The sequence below is a fragment of the Mauremys reevesii genome, linkage group 8, assembly GCF_016161935.1.
Source record: "Mauremys reevesii isolate NIE-2019 linkage group 8, ASM1616193v1, whole genome shotgun sequence".
Classification (NCBI taxonomy): domain Eukaryota; kingdom Metazoa; phylum Chordata; order Testudines; family Geoemydidae; genus Mauremys; species Mauremys reevesii.
The window spans coordinates 3,238,827-3,260,878 of record NC_052630.1 but is presented as its reverse complement, the minus strand read 5'-3'; the positions used below and the strand labels follow the sequence as shown (position 1 = coordinate 3,260,878).

At 46.8% G+C, this 22,052-nt stretch overlaps 2 protein-coding genes across 6 annotated transcripts in view; one reads left to right on the top strand and one right to left on the bottom strand.

The window, feature by feature from the left end:
- The window catches only part of CYFIP2 (cytoplasmic FMR1 interacting protein 2), a 76,697-nt gene that overhangs the window by 38,062 nt on the left and 16,583 nt on the right, over window positions 1-22,052 (top strand). For all 5 annotated transcript variants that reach the window (XM_039484831.1, XM_039484833.1, XM_039484832.1 and 2 more), the window contains 6 exons: window positions 911-1,030; window positions 1,735-1,934; window positions 2,232-2,319; window positions 16,035-16,178; window positions 18,537-18,627; window positions 19,871-20,001. In XM_039484831.1, the coding sequence (XP_039340765.1) occupies window positions 911-1,030; window positions 1,735-1,934; window positions 2,232-2,319; window positions 16,035-16,178; window positions 18,537-18,627; window positions 19,871-20,001 (774 nt within the window). The remainder of the gene's footprint in view (window positions 1-910; window positions 1,031-1,734; window positions 1,935-2,231; window positions 2,320-16,034; window positions 16,179-18,536; window positions 18,628-19,870; window positions 20,002-22,052) is intronic.
- On the bottom strand, window positions 3,015-6,418 carry FNDC9 (fibronectin type III domain containing 9). Its single transcript, XM_039484837.1, has 2 exons — window positions 6,181-6,418; window positions 3,015-4,620 (listed from the first exon to the last, which is right to left on the bottom strand). Exon 2 carries the CDS (start codon window positions 4,611-4,613, stop codon window positions 3,948-3,950), a length of 666 nt encoding a protein of 221 aa, XP_039340771.1. The 5' UTR covers window positions 4,614-4,620; window positions 6,181-6,418; the 3' UTR covers window positions 3,015-3,947.

The following is a 22,052-nucleotide window of genomic DNA, read 5'->3' as shown; positions in this document are numbered from 1 at the left end:
GTCAGTGTCTAGGTCATGTTCTTTTGCTGGGTACAGTCACGATTAATGACAACAGATTTCTATATTTAAGTAGTAACTGGAAAACTGAGTCAAAAGCATTTATTATTATGCTGACAAGGCGTATTCAGGTCCAGTGAGTAAGGAGAGATTGGTTATTTACCTTCCAGGTTCTGAACCCCCCTTAAGATAGAGATAGACACACATAGCGAAGTTTTGATCCACTGGCATTAGAAAAGGTTCAGAGAAGGCAACTAAAATGATTAGGGGTTTGGAACAGGTCCCATATGAGGAGAGATTAAAGAGGCTGGGACTTTTCAGCTTGGAAAAGAGGAGACTAAGGGGGGTATGATAGAGGTCTATAAAATCATGAGTAACGTGGAGAAAGTGAATAAGGAAAAGTTATTTATTTGTTCCCATAATATAAGAACTAGGGGCCACCAAATGAAATTAATGGGCAGCAGGTTTAAAACAAATAAAAGGAAGTTCTTCTTTACACAGCACACAGTCAACCTGTGGAACTCCTTGCCTGAGGAGGTTGTGAAGGCTAGGACTATAACGGGGTTTAAAAGAGAACTGGATAAGTTCATGGAGGTTAAGTCCATTAATGGCTGTTAGCCAGGCTGGGTAAGGAATGGTGTCCCTAGCCTCTGTTTGTCAGAAGGTGGTGGTGGATGGCAGGAGAGAGATCACTTGATCATTGCCTGTTAGGTTCACTCCCTCTGGGGCACCTGGCATTGGCCACTGTCGGCAGACAGGATACTGGGCTGGATGGACCTTTGCTCTGACCCAGTGCGGCTGTTCTTATGTTCTTATCAGAACTTTCTCCACCTTCCAGCTGGTTTGGCTCTTGGGCTCTAGTTTGGATCCATCTCTCCATTTTCCCACTAGTATCTTTTCCTCTTGTCCACAGCTGCTGGGTAGATCAATTGACCTGAACAGGCTCATAACTCAGCGTATTTCAGCTGCGATGTACAAATCGTTAGACCAGGCCATTAGCCGCTTTGAGAGTGAAGACCTGACCTCCATTGTGGTAAGCTCAGTGATTGTTTGAAAGGGCTGTAGAATCAGAGAGAATGATACCCTGACATAGTATGTATATACACCATTGTCCACGACTGCATTGAAATCACATATACAGTAGTTTTCCACCCATCTGTGAATTCTCTTCTTTCTGTCCTATCTTCGGTTTTTCTAGGGCTCCCATGATCCACAAAGGGACTATATTTGGGAGTTTCATAGTGGAGGATCTTCATAGAGCACAGATGGTAGAATCCTGTGATTTGGGAGAAGAAAGTCCTGAGCTTAATTTCCCCCCACTGCATCCATGTGGCTGAACTCTGGATTGACGTGCCTGTGTGCATATGGTTCACAGCCTCTGATACATTGCAGGGCCATCAGGGTCGAGTAGAGTATAATTATCAGTTTCCACATGTCAGGGACTCTGATGTGAAAGGTGCTATTCTAGCAAGGACGTGCTCCGTGGGGAACAACTGCATTTCATCACCTGTAGGAAGGGAAATGGTAGAATGAGACCCCTGGAGTGCAAGTGCAAATGCCCTTGGCCTTTTGAGTTCAACCAATGTCTTTAATATTTGATACATCCTCACTTGGAAGACTCTGTGTGTGTGTGTGTGTGTGTGTGTGTGTGTAATCATCTCCGTGTTGATTGAATAAGACTTCTGTTATGATCTTGATAACACATAAAATCTGCTGCTGTTGCTTTGCCTGGTGCAGGAGCTGGAGTGGCTCTTGGAGATAAATCGTCTGACACACCGGCTGCTGTGTAAGCACATGACTTTGGACAGTTTTGATGCCATGTTCCGAGAGGCCAATCACAACGTCTCTGCGCCTTATGGACGCATCACCCTGCACGTCTTCTGGGAGCTAAACTTTGACTTTCTACCCAACTACTGCTACAATGGCTCCACCAACCGGTAAGAAAAAACAACAGGAGAGGGCATCTGGAGGCCCTGTTTCAAAACTGGATGTAACTCACAGCCCCCACACCCACCACACAATCCACACTGACAACAGCAGGTTTCCACTCTGCACCAGGGCAGTAGTGTTTTCATTTCCCATGTGATGCACCATTGTGTTTTAGAGAGAAGCTTTAACCTCTCTGCTCTGCTAAGCTTTGAAAGAACAATTCAGGGTTTGCATGTAACAGACAGTGCGGCTGGACTGAAATGCAATTAACAGGCACCATCCGTTCCTCCCCACACTCCCCACAGGTTTGTACGGACAGCGATTCCATTCACCCAGGAACCACAGAGAGACAAGCCAGCCAACGTCCAGCCCTATTACCTCTACGGATCAAAGGTCAGTAACGAGCCACATCAGCCAGGAAGAAAGACTTTATTTAGGGAGGATGAACAATGAGGAAAGCAGATTGTACACAGAAATCAGTCACAGGGTGGGAAATGCCAGGAAAGGTTCGTTAGCAGAACGGCAGAAACACACAAGTCGCTTTGGCTTTGCTGAGACTGAAAAGCTGGACGAGGGAACCAGTGCGTCGCCGCTTTGTCAGTTCTTTTTTCCTCCTCGAAGCACCGGTGTCAGAGTGAGCCAACAGGCCACAGCCCTGTGTTGGTGACCGACACTGGGACAGAGCCACTGAACAGCCCTGTCTAGAGATGCAGAGATCAGAATGGATTGGTGAGACTCAGCGAGAGGCTCCCCTCCCACCCAGTTATACGGTACCACAATCCCTGTAGTTTGAAAGGTGAATGATTGGAATGATGGTGCCGTCAGTGTCAGGCAATCTGTCAATCAGATGTATATGGCAGCCTTGTTCACAGAGAACTAGGGGGCCTGGGAGGTCATGGTAGTGAGTTTTATTACCAGAGAAAGGTGACTGAAGGCCCTATGAGATGACTGCACAGTACAGATACAGCACGTGCAGGGGCACTGCAGGCTTGTCTAGTGACCTAGAAGTAGACGACTCAGTATTCCATTCCTAGAGCCCCAAGCTACCCATAACCCCACCCAAAATGGCTGATTGGTTTTCCCCTTAAGCAATTCTGTAGGTGAAAGGTGCCCTGAAGATTGAAGTCCCCTAAGCAGGGCCAAACCCTGTGAGGTGAATGTAGAGCCAGCGAAGTCCATGAGAGTTGCAGGTACTGAGGCCTCGGGATTTGGTCCCCAGTGACTAAGTACAGCGCAGGCAGCTGCACTGCAGGGCGTGACTGTAACAGTCCCAGGACTTGTGCTGTCTCCCAATAAAGTCTAGGGAAGTTTTACCTTTGACCTCAAAGCAAGCAGGATCAGGCCTACCGTTTAGTTCCATCTCTGAGTCCATGTAAACCTGGCCCTTTCTGCAGGGAGTGCCTGCTGTCAAGGGGTGCCCGTTGTGGTGGTGATTTGGGGACGTGGATAGCTGCCCAGCTGGAAATGGACTGTGAGCCTCCAACCTGTGTCGGGAGTGGTGTGTTTTCAATGTGATGGAGCCCCGAGAGCCCGTTGTGTGACTTGGTCTCAGTGTGCAGATCACTGACTGTCCTGTTGTGTAGCCAGTCTGCTCAAATGTCAATGATCTTCAACTAGGCAGAAAGGGCTGTTTCTAAACAAGTTAACTCCCGTGTCTTTATTCCACTCTGTACCTCTCCAAATACATATCATGTCTGCTACGCTGGTGTAAATCGGGAGTCACTCCACTGAAGGGAAGTTTATTGAGAGTTGAATTTGGCCTTAATTTCCTAGGGGCTTGTTTTTTACTGATTTCTTAAATTTACTCTCAAGTATAGAATGGATCTGATTTTTTTTCTCTAATTTGGCAAAAATTGTCACCCGTGGCTGCCATTTTCCACCCCAAGTTCCATCCCAGGGACATCCTAGTAAGAACACCGATGCATGTCAGGTCAACATCTGCAGCATGAGAGCAGCCCCACTGAAATGAAAAAACAAATTGCTAGGCGTTCCCCATGCTGGGAGCTCCTTTTATTTCCCTTTCATTTGAACCCGTGCTGAGGTAAGATGGCCCTTTTGTCATCACTGCTTTGGATGGGAAAGAAGCAGTGGGGGGACCTATACGGGCTCTCTGTCGTGAAACTGGAACTCCTCATTAGGACAGCCGTCATGGGGACTTCCAACAGCTCCTCCTTCATTCTGGTGCTCAGAGTCCCCTCAGGCGAACTTGTCTGTTCACCCGCTTCCCTCTCTGGGTTGGCACTGTACTGCCCCAGCCTTGACACTTTGTGGCACCTTGAGGACCAGAACTGCAAGCAGCCATAGACCAAGAAGGCCGTAAAGCAGAGCAGTAATAGGCTGCTCACCATCCACATGGAGGTGGCAGATTCCTGCTTCAAGCCACGCAAGGCCGGCGGGTGCTGGTCGAGGGTGTGGAAGGTTGTGCAGTGGTTGCTGGAGGGGTAGGAGTTTTTACATGTGACGCACAGGATGTAGACGGTGGAGGGAGTGAGTCTGTGAAGGACCAGGGAGCTACGGGAGTGGGGGACCCTCTCCTCGCGGTGGAAGTTCTGGCGCAAGTAGCCTGCGAAGACGCTGTTCCAGTTGGGACGGTACATGACGTGGTAATAATTCTCGGGGCAGGGGATGTTTGTGGACCAGGAGACGGTGGCTCTTGTGTCAGAGATGTTGCGGACTTCAATGTTCATTGCGACTCTGAAAGCAGAAGCAAGGAAATGCTGAATATACTGGGCCTGAGCGAAAGCCCACTGAAATCAGCTGGGCTCTTTCCACGGACTCCGAGGGGCTTTCGATGGGGCCCATATGGTCTTCAGCAGTAAAGGGAATTTGTAATAGCCAAAGCTGGGTGGAAAATGCAGAGACATGTTTGTGAAAAACGTTCAAAGCTTTTTGGGAAGATTTTTTACTGACATTTTGTATTTTAAAAATTTGCTGGCCAAAAAAAACAGGGAAAAAAAGGTTTGTGGGGAAAAAAAGGCAAACCTTTTCATAGAAATGTCAAAAATTCAATAGCTTTCTATCAGTCCCAGTATTATCGGTGGGTCTCTGCAGTTCAGTGGCAATGGTAATTTCCAGTCATCCTGGTACACTAGAATAGAACTGATAAATTCAGCATTTGCACGTATCAATACAGTTCTGCCAATAGCACTCTCACCTCTGTCTTAGATAATTATATAGTACCTATCACCTCACAGTCTTCAATATATTTGCCTTCCCAACAGCCCTGTAAAGTAAGACAGTGCTATTGTCCCCATTCTACAGATGGGGAAACTGAGATAGAGAGAGGCTAAGTGACTTTCTCAAGGTCATACAGGAAGTACGTAGCAAAGCAAGGAATTGAACGTGAGTCTCCCAAGTCTCAGGCTGATACCCGAACCATTAGACCATCCCACCTCATGACCAGAAAGTCACCTGTCCGAAATAACAAATGGGAAGTGGGTTTGTCCCTGGTGCTCAGATCAGACATTAAACCTCTGCACCTCGTTGCTGGGTTTCTAGCTAGAAGTTTATGCTCCCCAAGGAATGTAAAGAACATTGCAAATTTGGTTAACTTAAACTAGTAGTTAGTTCAACACAAATGTTTCTCTTGCTTGATCTTCCAATAAACATTTGGACTGTAAATCAAAGTTCCGTAGCACTCAGTGGAAGAGTGCACGGGTACTGTCGGATTTGCCTAAGCACTCACTGCATTTTCAGTCGCTAACTTGTTGCTTTAGAAAGCACCAGGTCTGCCAATATGCCATGTGTTGTGCCAATCAGGGATCCTGATTGGGGAGCTTGCTTGCTACTGAAATACAAATAAATTAAACAACAATTGTAGTCAAAATAATAAAATATAGTCAGGAAATAGACTTTTACCACCATGCTTATTCAGCAAGTGAATTTTATTGAAATCTACCGTTTAGCTTCAGTCAGGGATTATTTTGGTAGGGCCCCTCTAGTGGGTCACGTAGTCCCTGTCCTAACTTCACTGCAGGATCAATTCCTCTGTACAAATTCATTTCTATAAAGCAGAAATGTTCAGCTCTTCTCTCCCTGCTGTAGGCAATATTTACTTCTTTGCTAACCAGACTAAAGCTATCCATCTGGATTTTCTCTCTTTTAATTTGCTTTCTTTCTCTTTTCCTATGTTCTTCTTTAATTCAAGGAACATCTCATCTTAACAACTGCTCTGTATCCGACTTTCCTCTCATGAACAGCTAAACACATGCACACATAACAGAGTAGCTACATAGTCATAAAAAAGCTATTTACCTTTCTCGGCATTTATCTTAAGCAGTGGCTAGTAAATGTTCAGTCATGAGGCATGAATCAGCTCGCGATGCCTTGCCTTCCTCTCCACAGCCAGAATCCCTGGATAACTCCCTTGCTTGTGGGCTGATTAAATCCATCACCACTCCATAGTCTTGTATTATACCCTTCTTTGATTGCATCATCACTCGCCATAGCAACCAATAGGAAACTGTAGTCAAGCCTCTTTCAGTGAATTGGTGAGTGCTGTCCCTAAAAGCTTTTGTCTGGGAGAAGGATTTGTCCATGAAGCTGAAAGAACCAGACATGGTAGCTTTGTTTTCTGCCTTTTTTTTTTTAAATGGGGGCTAATTAGCAGGAAAACGACTGCAGCCAGCCAGCTCCCTGCCTCCTTTTGTCTCAGCACCGTTATCGGTTCTCTAAATGGCATTCATAGGTTCATAGATTCCAAGGCCAGAAGGGACCATTGTGAACATTGCATTAGACTTTTTGCTGCTAGACTGAAGAGCCCTTTATTAAATATTTGTTCCCCATTGAACAAATCTGACCTGTCAAGGTCCCTTCCAGTCCTACATTTCTGTTATTCTGATTCTACGGAGGTACTTTTACCATGTAGGTCAAGTAAACCCTTAACTGTCTCTTTGTTAAGTGAACTCAACTGCGCTCCTTGAGTCTATCACGATAAGGCAGATTTTCTAATCTTTTAATCCTCTCCTAACCCTCTCTGATTTATTAACACCCTTCTTGCATTGTGGACACTGGAACTGGACACAGTATTCTAGCAGCAGCCGCACCAGAGTCTAAAAGAAAAGGGTTTTAATTCAGGCCAAGGAAATATGCCTGCACATACAGGCGTTTGCTTTTTCTACTTCCAAAGCGCTGTATTGACTCCGAGACGCTTGATCCCATTCATTCTTATTGTTCATGAGGACGCTGGCTTGGCAGTCTAAGCGACCCTCCCTGGGACCACAGGTTCAAATCCCAAGAACGACACATTGGGCTCCATGCAGGGCAGTTTCAGATGAGATGCTGAGGTTCCCAATGTGCTTTTTAGTAAGAGGATGGGGATTGGTGCAGTGCCTTCTCCCAGCACTATAGCGAGGTACGGTAGTGCCACCCGCTCACCCTGAGGTGCCAGCCTTTCTGGGGTGCTCTGGGAAGCATTTGAGGATTCTTCAGGGTCAGAGATGCTGTTGTATGTAAATGTAAAATACTATTTCCAGTAAAGCAAAGTGTCGCCTATTAAAACTCTATCACTTAGTGACTTGTCTTTAACCTTAAGATCTCGGTGACTTTTAAACTGTCAGAAAAATCTAGCTGACACTCTGTCCTTCACCCAGGCTACGGTGGCATCAGCTGATCTTTTCTCCAGGTACTGCGCTCTGACTGGAAGCAGCTCTGGCTGCCATTTTCAAAGGCATCCAACTTCTATTGAATTTTAATGGGATCTAGGCAGGCTCCTTTCAAAAATCATAGCCACAGGGGCCTAGAAATGACTGCGTCCCATCTGGTTAGAGGAAAAGAGGGGAAGGCAAATGTAGGATGTGCACAGTGTAAGCTGTCTGAGTCACTGGTGATAAATAGGTTTGGAAGCATTCGATTTTTATCGGTAAATGTAGGTAAATGTCGATTTCGCCATACACACGTGCAAGTGGACAAAAGAATATTTCCATCGATAATAATTGAAATGTACAGACAGGCAAAGTAAGAAAAATGCTGCTTGAGAACTTTTTAGAGTTTGATTTAAGGATATTCACTTTGTATATTTTGCCATGTGGTGTTGACAACTTGTGTTTTAATGGTTATAAAGCTTTAACTTTTGTAATCTCGATGTCTACCATCATTAAATCAGTATTGTCTGACACCCCCGTGTCCGACCTTCCGCATATTTTCCCACAACTGTGAAAATTTCAGTAGATCAAAATAAAAATGTGTGTAAAAATAAATATGGATGTTATCTGTCAAAGTGATAACAAAATAAAAATCAAATTCTGCCTAGCCTAAAGATAAAGGTGGGAAGGAAACTTGCATAATGGACCCAGCACCTCCAGGCAGCGTCTCACTGCTGTCTGAAGCAGAGCGGTAAAGGGAGCTTGCTCTGATTTAGAACTTTCCTCGTCAAACATTGTGATCCAGTGTCTGGAGTTCTCAGTCCCTGGAACTGAGTCTGCAGTCTGTGAGCACTCCTTCAAATGTCAGCAGGCAAAGTGGAGAGTAAAGAACTATTTTACATCAGGAAGCGTCTGCAGCCCCTGCTCTCCACTTAGTCATCCCATTGCTTGACATTTTAGCTTTATCTTCCAAGGTCAAGCTGCCTCCCTTCTGTGTCCATCAAAGAGCCATTGCCAGAGCAGGGATGGAAATACTCACTGACAAGAGATGAAAGTGAAAGAGCTCTCACCTGGCTTCAGGCCCTTAACCTAGCACAGCCCTCCCTTCAGGGGCAGAGGTGGAAAAGATACTCCGCTGGCTTCATGCTGCCAGCCAAGCACAGTCCTGCCTGCAGGGGGGAAAGCTGGCAAGAGAAACACAGAGTACAGAGGGATGGTGCAACGCAAAGGGACTCTCTCACCAGGCTCCTGCAAGGCTGAGTTCAACAGGCTTCCCTGCCTGCAGTCATGTCAGAATTATACTTTGGTTGTTCATCAATAGCCTTTGTCCTAGAAACAGGAGACAATGGAAAGTTTAGTTTCATCATCTTATATAGGAGCATAGGAATAGCCCCATTGATCAAACAAGGGCCCATCTAATCCAGGATAGCAGCTCCACCAGTGGCCAGTACCAACTGTTTCTGGGGAAGGGGCAAGAAGCAGTGATGTGATAACCTGCTGCCTGCCCTTTCCCCTCCCCAAATTTCTCCTGGATCCCCAGAAGTAAGAGGTCAGCTCGTGCCCTAGAGCAGGAGAGTTTCTAACCCTTCCAAAGCTCTTCGTTAGTTTGCTCATCTCCCTTGTTATAGTTAAATAAGAACTCGGGGTGTGAATGTGTGGGGGTGTCTCTGAGTCAGAATTCTCTTGTTGCTGTTTTATATCCAAGCAGGGATGTGGCTTCTCAAAGGAGGCCCTGCTAATTTGTGATAAATATATGGATTAATATATGTATAACCTCACCATGCTGCTGTAACGAGTCCCTTGTCAGAGTCCACCTACCCTCGAGGAAGTCCATGGTCCAAGTGCATCAGTTAGAATTCCATGGATTGGTGCAGAGGTGGGCAAAGTACGGCCCGTGGGCCACATCCGGCCCACGGGATCGTCCTGCCCGGCCCTTGAGCTCCTGGATGGGGAGGCTAGTCCCCAGCACCCCCTCTGCTGTCCCCGCCTCTTGCAGCCTCAGCTTGCTATGCTGCCCGCGCTCTGGGCGGCGGGGCTGCGAGCTCCTGCCAGGCAGCCCAGCTGCCAGTCCTGCTGCTCTGAGCAGCATGGTAAGGGGGCGGGGAGCGGGGGGGTTGGATACGGGGCAGGGGGTCCCCGGGGTAGTCAGGGGACAGGGAGCAGGGGGCAGTTGGATGGGGTGGAGGTTTTGGGGGGGTGTCAGGGGACAGAGGAGTTGTATAGGCATGGGAGGCCTGTCAGGGGACAGGGGTGTGGATAGAGGTCGGGGCAGTCAGGGGACAGGGAGCAGGGGCAGTTGGATAGGGGGTGGGGTCCCGGGGGGTGGTTAGGGGCAGGGGGTCCTCGGAGGGGGCGGTCAGGGGACACGGAGCAGCGGGGGTTGGATGGGTTGGAGGTTCTGAGGGGGGCAGTCGGGGCAGGAAGTGGGGGGGGGCAGATAGTGGGCAGGAGCCAGGCTGTTTGGGGAGGCACAGCCTTCCCTACCCGGCCCTCCATACAGTTTTGGAACCCCGATGTGGCCCTCAGGCCAAAAAGTTTGCCCACCCCTGGATTGGTGGGTTGCATTAAAGTTCAGTTGGGTGACTGTGTTCCAACACACATCAGAGACAGGTACTGTGGAGATCCACTCTACGACAGAAAGTGGGGAGGAACGCAGACAACCATATCCCATGAGTGATACAGTCAGTTCTTAGACCTGGGCACCCAGGGAAGGAGGAAGGAGTTTCCTTATTTTTCCAGAAGTAGGAAACAGAATAAAAGACATGTTGTAAAAGGGATTTAGGCACCTGACACCTGACTATGGGAGTTAGGCACCTATATACCTTTAACAATCTGGCTCCAAGTGTCCAGTAGAAATCAAGCCATTCTCCACTGTTTAGCCCGCTATAAAATTCAGCTGTATTCAGGCTGCAGCAATAGGTTCCCAAGGCTCCCACACAGAGCAGGTAAAATTACCAACAGCCCACTTCTCTGCTTGTTAACTGCTGCTTAGCTTTATAAACGCTTCTGATCATGCATCGTTCATGTACCTCTCAGCACCTCCAGAATCAGGATCACGATAGGTTCAGTGGAAATCATTAGCTTTTTTGCATGATCTGACCCTCTCGCCTGAGTTAATTAACCTGTCTTTCAGATGCCCTCAAAGTGCTCTGTGTGCCTGTGATGCTATAGATTATATAAATAGTAATTGTACCCAAATGCAGTAAATCACAGTGTTTTCTGGTTGTATATATTCAGCAGCTGCACAAGGGCTTCTGGATTGGTGGGTCCAGCAAGTGGCGCTAGCAGCTGGGGCTGTTTATCCTCCGGGGCTTGCTATGTGTGTTTCAGGAGGTGGTACCTGGTCAGTCACTCCAAAGCCCAGATTGGGCAGCAGGGAACAGGCAAATCGTTTTTTCAGTGAGAAGTGGGGCATTGGCAGCACATTTTCCATAGTGGGAGCTCCAATGGTGACACATTGATCACAATTTCTGCTCAGCTGGGCTTGCGATCACCTCGGATGAAAGGAACGTTCTTGTGCTATCCAGAGTGCATCACAGCCGCTGCTAGGAAAAGCGCCAGGCATGTTCCCCGCTATCCTTCTGTACTGAGAACCCCATTCCCGATAAATAACAACAGCACCCTATAGGATTGTCACATTAAGATAAAACCATCTGGGCACATCCCTTCACAAAGGACATATTTTCTGTGCTGTGTATGTGCCGTGGCTACCACATAGGACTGGGCATTTATGTTTTCTGGAGGAGAGTTTTTGGCCCTTTGGCTGAGAAACAGGATAGTATCAGTTCAATATGATGCATCCCCTACAGGGAGGGACTGGGCTCTCCTATTGCAGGAGGTGAACTCGGTTGCCTAGCAAGGTTTTTCGTTAGAGGGTTCGGGTGTGTGGCATTTTTTATTTTTCTGTCTACGGCTTGAGGCCTGATAGAATTCTTTCACTCGAAGGTGAGCTGTCAAGCTCAGACTGGGACTCGTGACAGCAAGCAGGGGGCCTGCAGACTTGCAAATGACCTACTACACCTGCTGCTAACTCCTGTGCTCAGGGATCCCAGCAACAGCTGATCACCTCGGCAGTTCCTAAGGTGGAATGGGGATTTTCCCACCACGCTCTCCCAAGCGCATGGCAAAGGGAGACCGACTGCTATTTCCTTTGGATTCTGAGACTGTGGGAACAAGACCCATCTCTGCACATCCCAATCTGTCTGCACTCCCAGCCTCCTGGCCCAAACACCTGTACCACGCAAGCAGCCTGGCTGCGTGCCCTCTTCTGCTGCTGTTGGCTGGCCCCCAAGCCAAAGGCTCCTCGGCTTGGAACAGCAGAGCTTTATGATGCATGTTTGATCATGAGCTGCATCACCCCGAGGGAGGAGCAGGCTGCCACTCACCTGGCACACAGAGCTCAGAGGGGCTTCAGGAAGAGGGCCCGTGTGAGGGAATGGATGGTACTATGAAGCCAGCTTGCATGTTCAGCTGTCTTGTCTTAAAATACACTTACCTCCTACATTCTTTAACCCAAGCTGTGCATTTCACCCTTAAATGGAGTTATGTTTTAATTGCTCAAAGCCATGGTATTATTAGTAGATGCATGCCTTTTATTACAGCACCGCATGGCTTTGCAGAAAGCTTGGTGGAACTTACATCATCTTTCAGACAGAAAGGAATGAATCATCCTGTTTTGTTGGCAGGCAACACACGTTATAAAATAGATTTTCTCGAAGTGTCCAATTAAATGGGGATTGAGGCTGCAGCTTCAGTGCTAGTGCCCCCCTCCCCTTTTAAGGAAGAGTAAACTTGAAAAGCTTCTTTCCAGCTCGGTCAGTCACTGGTCACCGGAAGCAGTGTGGAAGTGGGATGACAGCTGGAGAGGTGGGAGGCTATTGGAATGCTAATGCTGCACATGAAGAGAACAGGTCTCCATCCCAGGGAGGGGGCCATCAGTGGAATTGCTCTTTGATGGCCGTGCTGCCCCATCACGGGAATCATCATGTTCCCAAAGAACCATCTTCAGCGCCTGTTGGCAGGAAGTGTGAATGGGTGTCTTCATGGGAGGAAACAGGAACGACTTTGGTATCCCACTGCCTACACTGCAGTTAAACCCAGAGTCTGAGCGCGGCAGTTTCGTAGCCCCTGAAGCCCACGCCCCGTGAGCCCAAGTCAGCTGACACGGGCCAACCGCAGGTGTATAATTGTAGGGCAGACAGACCCTTGATGGGGAGCTGTGCAACAAGAGCCGTGGGATCCACTCCGGCAAAGCAAAGGCCCATCACAAGACATGGAGTGGGATGTTTAGAACACTCAGCATTGTCCCAGCTCCGTTCCCTTTGAAGTCAGCTCCCACTGAAGCAGAGTTAGGCTTTGGAAAATCCACCATTGTTGACAAGCTCACGTGACACCGCAGTCTCATCAGTCAGCCGTCAGGGGGGACAGCTCAGGTTCTCTCCATTGCTCCACAGGACCCTCAGACTCCCAGCACCGCTTGGCCTGGACTGGACCCCAAGTCCCCACGCTGGTAGCTAGTGCTAGAAAGACATGGAAAATGCAGGGCACACAGTGCCTCTGTGTGCAGATAAATCTATAGGGAAAGCATGGAAGTGAGCTGGGGCTTCCCTTCTCCGTGTTCACGTACCCGGTCTGCACAGCAGTATGTTTCACAGATGTCCCACATGGCTGTAATGATATGTTGCAAAAGCTACAGCAACAGGATGCTACTGTAATGAGCTGCGACCTGGCATAACAGGTTTATTGGCAGGAATTTGGGATGATTGTGTCACTCCTGCATGGCAGATAAAATGTGGTGCTGCAGCAGTCACACATCATGCTTCCGCTACTGTAAAGAGTTTATGAAAACATTTCCTGGTACTATTTTTGTCATTGAAGTCAATGGCCGTCTTTTCATTTACTTCAATAGGCTATGGACCAGTCTCCTAATTACCATGCGCCCTGCTATACAGGCCTTGGTGAAAGAGAAAAATGTTGATGAATGCAGTTTAGACACTTCTATAAGTTACCTGCAATAACTTTTCCATACATAATTCTCTGGGTATGGCATCTTGCATTCTAACTGGGCCTTATCCCATAGGAAGAGGGGAATTCCTGGCTTCCAAATGACATTGCCCTTTTCACCTAGTTCTTAATAGTTCCAATTGGCACGTGGGTTTGGGAACAGAGACAGGAGTCTGTTGGTCTAAACAAAATGATGAGGATGGTTAATTTGTTGATTAAAGTAATTGACAAGTGAGCAAATGAGTATTGTGTCGGGGAGTAGAAATTCTGCCTTTGGGCGAGAAAGGGGGAAATGGTTTTATGGCTGGTGTTTTTTAAAAGAATGCCACGCTTTTGTAGCTGCTCAGAGATTTGTAATGTTAGAATTAGTCTGTGAGAGATGGCTCAGTGGGCTGAGGGCAGGTAAGACCACCAGCGCTGCAGGATAACTGTATTTATCTCCTGGCTAGCACCAGCACGTGTGTGGCAGACGGTGGAAGCAGTGACTTTTGAGAGTATTCTTGATTTGTCCTGTTCTGCCACTTCTGCACACTCTCCCTCTCCTGTTGGCAGGCAGGGCATCACTCCTTGCCCTCTTGTAGCATAGCCAAAGGTGGATACGATGTGCTCCGTTACTGGAATGGCAGGGAATCCCATTAGAGTACAGTATATACCTGACCCTTTGTCATGTCTGCAGAAAAATGTCCTCCCCTCTGCTTTTTCATCTCTTTGGTTAACCAAAGACAGGCAGGGGGCTTATTGGCATTTCACTGGGAGAGGCGCTTTGTGCCAGATGTTGTTTGCTGCATCAATAAGCAGAGCCAAATATATTCTTCAAGTATCAGAGGGGTAGCCGTGTTAGTCTGGTTCTGTAAAAGCAACAAAGAATCCTGTGGCACCTTATAGACTAACAGACGTTTTGCAGCATGAGCTTTCGTGGGTGAATACCCACTTCTTCGGATGCAAGTCCGAAGAAGTGGGTATTCACCCACGAAAGCTCATGCTGCAAAACGTCTGTTAGTCTATAAGGTGCCACAGGATTCTTTGTTGCTTTTATATATTCTTCAGTTATTGTAATGGGGAGGGGGGCAGAGGAAGTGAGAACATGGTCCTTTTCTTATGGTGCCAAACCCTGATGCAAACATGTCCTTTTCAGAGCAAGCCCCGGGCACACACAGCATTCGGCTATCTCAGTTAAACTGACTTGGTGTCCTTTTCAAACTGCACAACTGAATTAATTTCCTCTTCCTCTCCCTTCGGCTTCTCTTGATGCTGCTTGGATCCAACCGATATTCTAGAGACAAAAAGCACTGCAGCACGCTCCATGTTTCCAAGGCTATTCTAAGACCAAATGGAAATTCATTTTGGGCCAGGAGCCAAACTAAACCGCACCGTTCCATTTTGAGACATCGACCCACCCACAGGGCCAAATTCAGACACTAGCACACAATCACACGTGGATAAATACCAAGAAAACTACAGAGTCCTACACTGACGCCTACAGGACACAGAGCGGGACTGGTTCATGTCCTTTCCCATGCTGTTTGCTTACCAGCTGTTGTAGTTCCTACTCTCCTACATTATAGTTGTTTAGTGAGGCACATGCCAAGCAAAGACTTCTGTTCATTTGCTAAATGCTGTTCATTTTGCAACCGCCTCCTCCCATCTCCCTTCACCCCATTTGTCTGTTTTGTCCATTTGTCACATCCCGTCCAATACCTAGACTGGGGCAGGGACTTTGTTACCTGTCTGTACAGCACCTGTGAGGGCCTGAGCCTTGATTGGAGTTCCTAGGTGCTACCGTAATTAACAATAATTGCCAGAGATTGGCTGGAGCCAGATGCACTTAGGAGCAATGTCCATGGTTGCAGCAGAGAACAAGAACCTCGGCAGTGGGAAGAGGGTCCAGGAATAGTGCATAAAGGGAAGTGAAGGCAAGACAAGCTCTGCAGGGCTGATGGCACATCGCCCCACCTCCTTCGTTCCTGTGTCCTTTCCTCTGCCCCCTGTTCCTCATCAAGAATATCTAACAGTTATAGTGATAGCAGCGCTCAGAAGTTCCAGTCAGGATTCAGATGCAGACCTCTTGCTAACGCAGAAAAGAGACAAGTGGGCTTTCGACTGAAGGACAGTGAGACAAAGGGATGGGGAGATAGTGTGCAATAATACCTACTCGTCTGTTGCCAAGGATTTCTCAATAGGCAACTGTTCTTGTTTATATGGTATGTAGACAAAAGCCAAGGCTGTTGCTCTTGTGCGGCCAACAAACTCTTCAGCCAGAATTGCACAGCTATCATTGAGGATGTTATCCAAGGAAAAGGTGTCAGTTTCAAATGCTCTTCTAAACTGAGGCATAGAATAAAAATTCATGGTGCCCCCTTCCAAAAAAGAGAAGTGTGCCATGGAGTATATTCATTCCCTATGTCTTCTGTAAAAGGTATCAGAACAGGTGGGACATAAAACACCGCCTGGAAAAGAGTATTAGGCATCACCCTTGCAAATGCGCCTGTCCCCATAATTGTCTTTGTGCCTCTCATTTTTCAGCCACTGAACATTGCCTACAGTCACATCTACAGCTCCTACCGCAACTTCGTGGGGCCTCCTCATTTCAAGACAATCTGCCGGCTCCTAGGCTATCAAGGGATCGCAGTGGTGATGGAGGAGCTGCTGAAGATCGTCAAAAGCCTGGTAATTATGGGCCTGGGACAAGTGATAGGCAAACCTCACTGCTTTGGGAGGCTTGGGTCAGATAATCAGCCTAGGCTTTGGATACTTTGGCCAAAATGTTCCCATTAAGGTATGTACATCCATCCATCCATAGTTAGACACCCTGTATGCATAGTCTGATTTTCAGAGGTGCTAGGGAATCCCATTCACTTCAAAGAGAGTTGTGGGTGTTGGTTACAGTATTTACATGAAGCATATCCAAGTTCCGCTGAGCCTCTTTTGCCCAGCAACGGGGCTATAAGCCTCATGAAAAGAGGCTCTTCTTGCGCATTATCGGCACTTCCTGAGCATGGCCAAGGTGGAAGAGCGTTGGACTGGGACTCGAGACCTGGGTTCGAACACCAGTTCAACCACAGACTCCTTGGGTGACCTTGAGCAAGGCATTTAACCTAGCCCGTCTTTCAGTTCCCCGTCTGTAAATGGGGACAGTATTTCCCTACCTCACAGGGATGTTCTGAAGGTAAAATCCATCAATGACTGTGCTCAGATTCTACACAGATGAGGCCCACATAAATACCTAGATAGATCTTGATGAACAGGAGCAATCTGATTTGTGCTATTTTGGGACTTCTGGTCCTAGATAACTAAAGGAAGGGAAGAGATTAAAGAAAATTAAAAAGAAATGAGCCATACTTTTTTTTTTAATTTCTAAAAAGATTCCTATTTTGTGTGAAGGTTTGGATGAGTTCCTATCAATGCCAGTTTGTCCATCACTACCTGATACTCTTAACACTGGCTGAAAGAGACACAACTTTCTTCTTGTCTTCTCTGCTTTCTCTCAGAAGATAAATCTGATGTTCAGAAGAAATGTTATCTGTGCAGTTCCAGGGCCTTAATTCACGGCATATAAAATGATTTCTGATCATGTTGTTCCACCAGAAAAGCTTTTGTTGAGGAGATTTTTTGATCAGCAAAGAGTATTTGTTGCAAATGCTTCAGTTCATTTTTGGCTCAAATATTAACGCATCATCTTGATCTTGTCTAATGGAGAAGTGTGAAGCTGAGGATCTCAAAGTGTTTTCACTTAACTTTCATAAGACACAGTAGTAATTGGAGGGATCGGCTGTGTTTGCTTAGTGTACAAAACTCTGGCTAGCAGCTGAAATTGATAGTGGTCAGAGCAAAGATAAGGGCCTTGGGACTGGCTAAGTTACGCTCAGTGCAGAATCCTGTATAAAATATCTACAGGATACAGTTGTGTAACTCAATTACAGCACATACTTTTATCATCAAATCTGGTTGCTCTTATCCATTTTAATTCACAAGTTCAGAGCTCCAGTGGCTAATTAGCCCCCACCCCGTGCAATTCCATTTTTCGGTAGCATGCTCTCTGCCAAATGTCAATAGCAAACATCCTGTCATCAGTATTTTGGCAGAAGGAATCTTTCCTGTGCTGAAGAATGATTTTTGTAGCCACTGTGAGCGAGATTTTTTTTATGCTATTTTTGATCTATCTGGATTCTCACCTCCAAATGCTGCTTGCGATTCAGGTTAAAACAAACAAAATGCTCAGAGCTGAGCTTTCAGATGGAAACTAAAGAAAATCATGAGCTGGTTTCAGGGTGAAACCATAAAAGAGCCCCAAGCTTGTGGGCTGAGTTTTATGTGTATAATGAAAGCAAAAAGCAGGCGAGTTTCGCATGGTTTGAGGTTTTTGTAATCACAATTGCATTCTGCTCTGGTAGCCACCAGCCAGTCCACAAACGTTACCCCTTTAAAATGAATGTGCTCTGAGTAGAAACTCATTGGTGAGGCCTCATCTGGAGTACTGTGTCCAGTTTTGGGCCCCAAACGACAAGAAGGATGTGGAAAAATTGGAAAGAGCCCAGCGGAGGGCAACAAAAATGATGAGGGGGCTGGAGCACATGACTTATGAGGAGAGGCTGAGGGAACTGGGATTGTTTAGACTGCAGAAGAGAAGAACGAGGGGCGATTTGATAGCTGCTTTCAACTACCTGAAAGGGGGTTCCAAAGAGGATGGATCTCGACTATTCTCAGTGGTGGCAGGTGGCAGAACAAGAAGCAATAGTCTCAAGTTGCAGTGGGGGAGGTTTAGGTTGGATATTAGGAAAAACTTTTTCACTAGGAGGGTGGTGAAGCACTGGAATGGGTTCCCTAGGGAGGTGGTGGAATCTCCTTCCTTAGAGGTTTTTAAGGCCCGGCTTGACAAAGCCCTGGCTGGGATGATTTAGTTGGGATTGGTCCTGCTTTGAGCAGGGGGTTGGACTAGATACCTCCTGAGGTCCCTTCCAACCCTGATATTCCATGATTCTATAATTCATCCTTTCAAGTTAATTTGTCTCCTTTTCTCTCCGACAGTTACAGGGCACCATTCTGCAGTATGTGAAAACATTGATAGAGGTGATGCCCAAGATATGCCGCTTGCCGAGACATGAATATGGATCTCCAGGTCAGTGCTAGGATACGTAATGTAGCATGCCTCCCCACCCATGCATGCAGCATTAATCCAAACACAAGGTATTAAGAAAACAATGATTGGCTTATTCTCCAAATCCCTAAAATGATGTGTTATAAGACTGTCTAGATCAGGGGTTCTCAAACTGGGGGTCGGGATCCCGCAGGGGGTCGCGAGGTTATTACATGGGGGGTTGTGAGCTGTCAACCTCCACCCCAAACCCCGCTTTGCCTTCAGTATTTATAATGGTGTTAAGTATATTTAAAAAGTGTTTTTAATTTATAAGGGAGGTCGCATTCAGAGGCTTGCTATGTGAAAGGGGTCACCAGTAAAAAAAGTTTGAGAGTCGCTGGTCTAGACATTACAGTGAAGAGCACGTTAGCAATGTATAAATATATAGTATTCTCATGAAATTAAACATCATGACACTTATCACATTAGATTTCCTAGCTCTCTTGTCTGGTGCAACCTCAAACTCTCCCCAAAGCTTGTGTTGCTAGAATGTGCACATGCAGCATTTGAAGGGAAGCCGGCTTGTGAAAGCTGGGAATGGGATTGCAATCTGGCCTTTAAAGAAAAATGTCTTATAACTTTAATTATGGAGCAGCTACTGTGGCTCCATAATGCACCTTTATTAGCTGTGGAAATGAGAGCCTGCATCAGACGTTTTGTGACCGATGACAGAAAGTACTGTATGTCGAAAGACCCTACACGTTTCAAGTAATTGAAAGTTTCTGTACGGAAACATGTATCACTGATCTGGAACATTTAAAAAAGTATTTTGTTTTGCTTTCAAAGTTTTGTTAACTACATTATTATAGGTTTGTTGTTGCTGACCCAAAAGCTGCACTAATTCCAGGAATACCTGTAAAGTTTATTTTCAATACCACTAACTTTTTGCAAATGGGGTGGGTAGGAAAATTTGCTTGGTCCAGGTAGCTTTGGAAGATAGGAGAATCAGAACCGTTCTGAATGCCTATCTACTATTTTGACACCTATGCAACTCCTTTGACCTCAAGTGAGTTCTTCCTTATTTACTCAGGTGTGAGAGGAGAATCAGGCTCATTGGTTGCAGACCTTTCATAAAGGAGGCGGTTATTTATACTTAGTAATCCAGGATCACAGTTAGTGGTCAGGAAACATTAGGCATTGACTGGCTCTTTGCATGAGCCACTGGTTAGCTTGGTTCTGCTGCTCTTCCTTTCCCCATCGTCTTACCCTTCTTGTGTCTATTTAGGAATCTTGGAGTTTTTCCATCACCAGCTGAAGGACATCATTGAGTATGCAGAGCTGAAGACTGATGTATTCCAGAGCCTCAGAGAAGTGGGCAATGCTATTCTGTTCTGCCTCCTCATAGAGCAGGCCCTGGTAAGGCAAAACCTCCAAATTCAGCAGGTTACACCCTACACCTTCACCTGTACTCACCATCTCATTGGGGTTGGGTTATTTTTGTGTGTGCGTGTCATCTAAAGGTGTATGAGCAACACTACACAGACTGGTTCTGTGGCCCTGACAGCCAGGGCAGCCTGCGAGGAAAGAACTCACTGATATTTAAGTTAGAAATGGCCCTGAAGTGGAACCTGAGCTCTGAATTCTGGAAGATTTACTTTCAGATCCAAGATCCAGAGATACCTAAGGTGGTTTAGATTTCAGCTCAGACCCAGAATCAGGAGTTGCCTGTTTCCTGGATCCAGTTCTAGGGATCATCTTTTTATTCTACGGTGCTGAGCACCAAAGGGCCCTGATCCCCAACTTGACCACCTAGGCACCACTGCAATATAAATAAATAATAATAATGAAGCAGCCGCAAACAGAGGGACTCTCACAAGAACTGCTGATCTGATGAGATTTCTGGGGCTTGTCTCCACTGCAGAGCTAACTCGAGTTACAGCTTGAGCATTTCCCTGACTCAAGCCCCATCCGCATACAAAACCCCTTATCTCAAGTGCAGCAGCACACTTAACTGGAGTGGGCTCCCTCAGCTGCTAACACAACCCCACGGTGCGGCTCGAGTGGTATTCTGCACTGTGGCCACTGGGCTAACGCAAGAGGCGTTAACTCCAGTGTAGTTAACTCTGGCTAACTGCAATGGAGACACACCCTTTGTGGGTCGAGCCTGTTGGGCAGAGCTGTGGGGGGGCCACATGAGTTGTCCGTGCTGTTTTGCACTAGATACACAGCGAGTATACGCTAGATACACAGTCAGTCTCTCGTACTGTCCATCCAGCACCTCCCAGGAGCACTACGTTACATTTTGCTAAGAAAACTAGAGATACACAAAGGTGCCTCTGATAGTCTGGCTTGATTTTTGTATAATGACAGCAGCCAAATGTATCCTGCCCTCCTCCTCCCGTGCTCTGCTGGGGCTCTGATCCCTCCTCCTGTCAGATCCCCGCGCTGGATGTGCTGCTTTTGCCCTTGAAATGGCTATCTAAAGTGCACATTATGGTGTCTCGTAGCAATAACCTCCGTTGGTATGAAAAAGCCCTCTTGTGTTGCCATGGAGACTGAGAGTGTATCAGCAGCATGCGGGCAATCCAGGAAACAAAAGTAAGATTCCAAGGTCCCATTTGGGAAGGTTACCATCAAAGTCCATATTGGTGGGGTTTCCATAACCAGCCTGTATCATGTCTCTCTGATCTTTAAGTTCTTCAGTAAGGCACATTCATTCAGAACTTAATGCCGTTCTGTACTCGGAAGGCATCAGTTTCCACCCACCATGAGAACATGAGGCTATAGGGCCCTTCTGTGCTGAAAAGCTTTGAAGCTTAGTGGCACGGGAGGTGGACGCTCTGGCTTTTCCTCTCTGGGAAGCTGGGTTCTAAATCTCCATCCAGGCCCAAGTGAAATCGTTTGGATGGGCTCAGCCTACTGGATATGTGTCTACATCCAAAGAGCTCCAGGTAGCCAAGCGTGATTGACAGTCATCTGCTCGAAAAAGGCCCAGGACTGAAGCTGAAAGGAGGATTATGGGACATAATGGAGGTGGCCTGGCAGAGTGGGCCAAGGAGGGTACCACAGTACTCACTCCCACTCATGCCTGGCTCTCTCTTATGCCACTAGTGCCTAATCCAGAGTCAGCTGAAGTCAATGGAGAGACTCACATGTCCTCATGAGCATGAAAAATTCACACACATTTTAATTAGGAACTTCCTTTTATGTGGGAGGAACTTCCTTTTTTGTCCAGTGACAAAATCATTGATTTATTAAGGAGAACCTAATCCCATGTTTAAGATGCAGACTGGCAAAGACAATCGTTTTCCAGGTTCATCCATGACAAGGAACGAGGTGTCATGCTTTGCGTGAGATGCTGTTCCAGAGGACATCTTATTTTCCTGCCCACATCATAAAAGGAACTGTCTGATCAGAGTTACAGAGTATGGGGAGGGTTCAATCAGATTAGATCGGATTGGATAACA

Bases quoted from the DNA above. Each gene is read 5' to 3' on its own strand.
- FNDC9 (XM_039484837.1), bottom strand. From the start codon at position 4,613: ATGAACATTGAAGTCCGCAACATCTCTGACACAAGAGCCACCGTCTCC.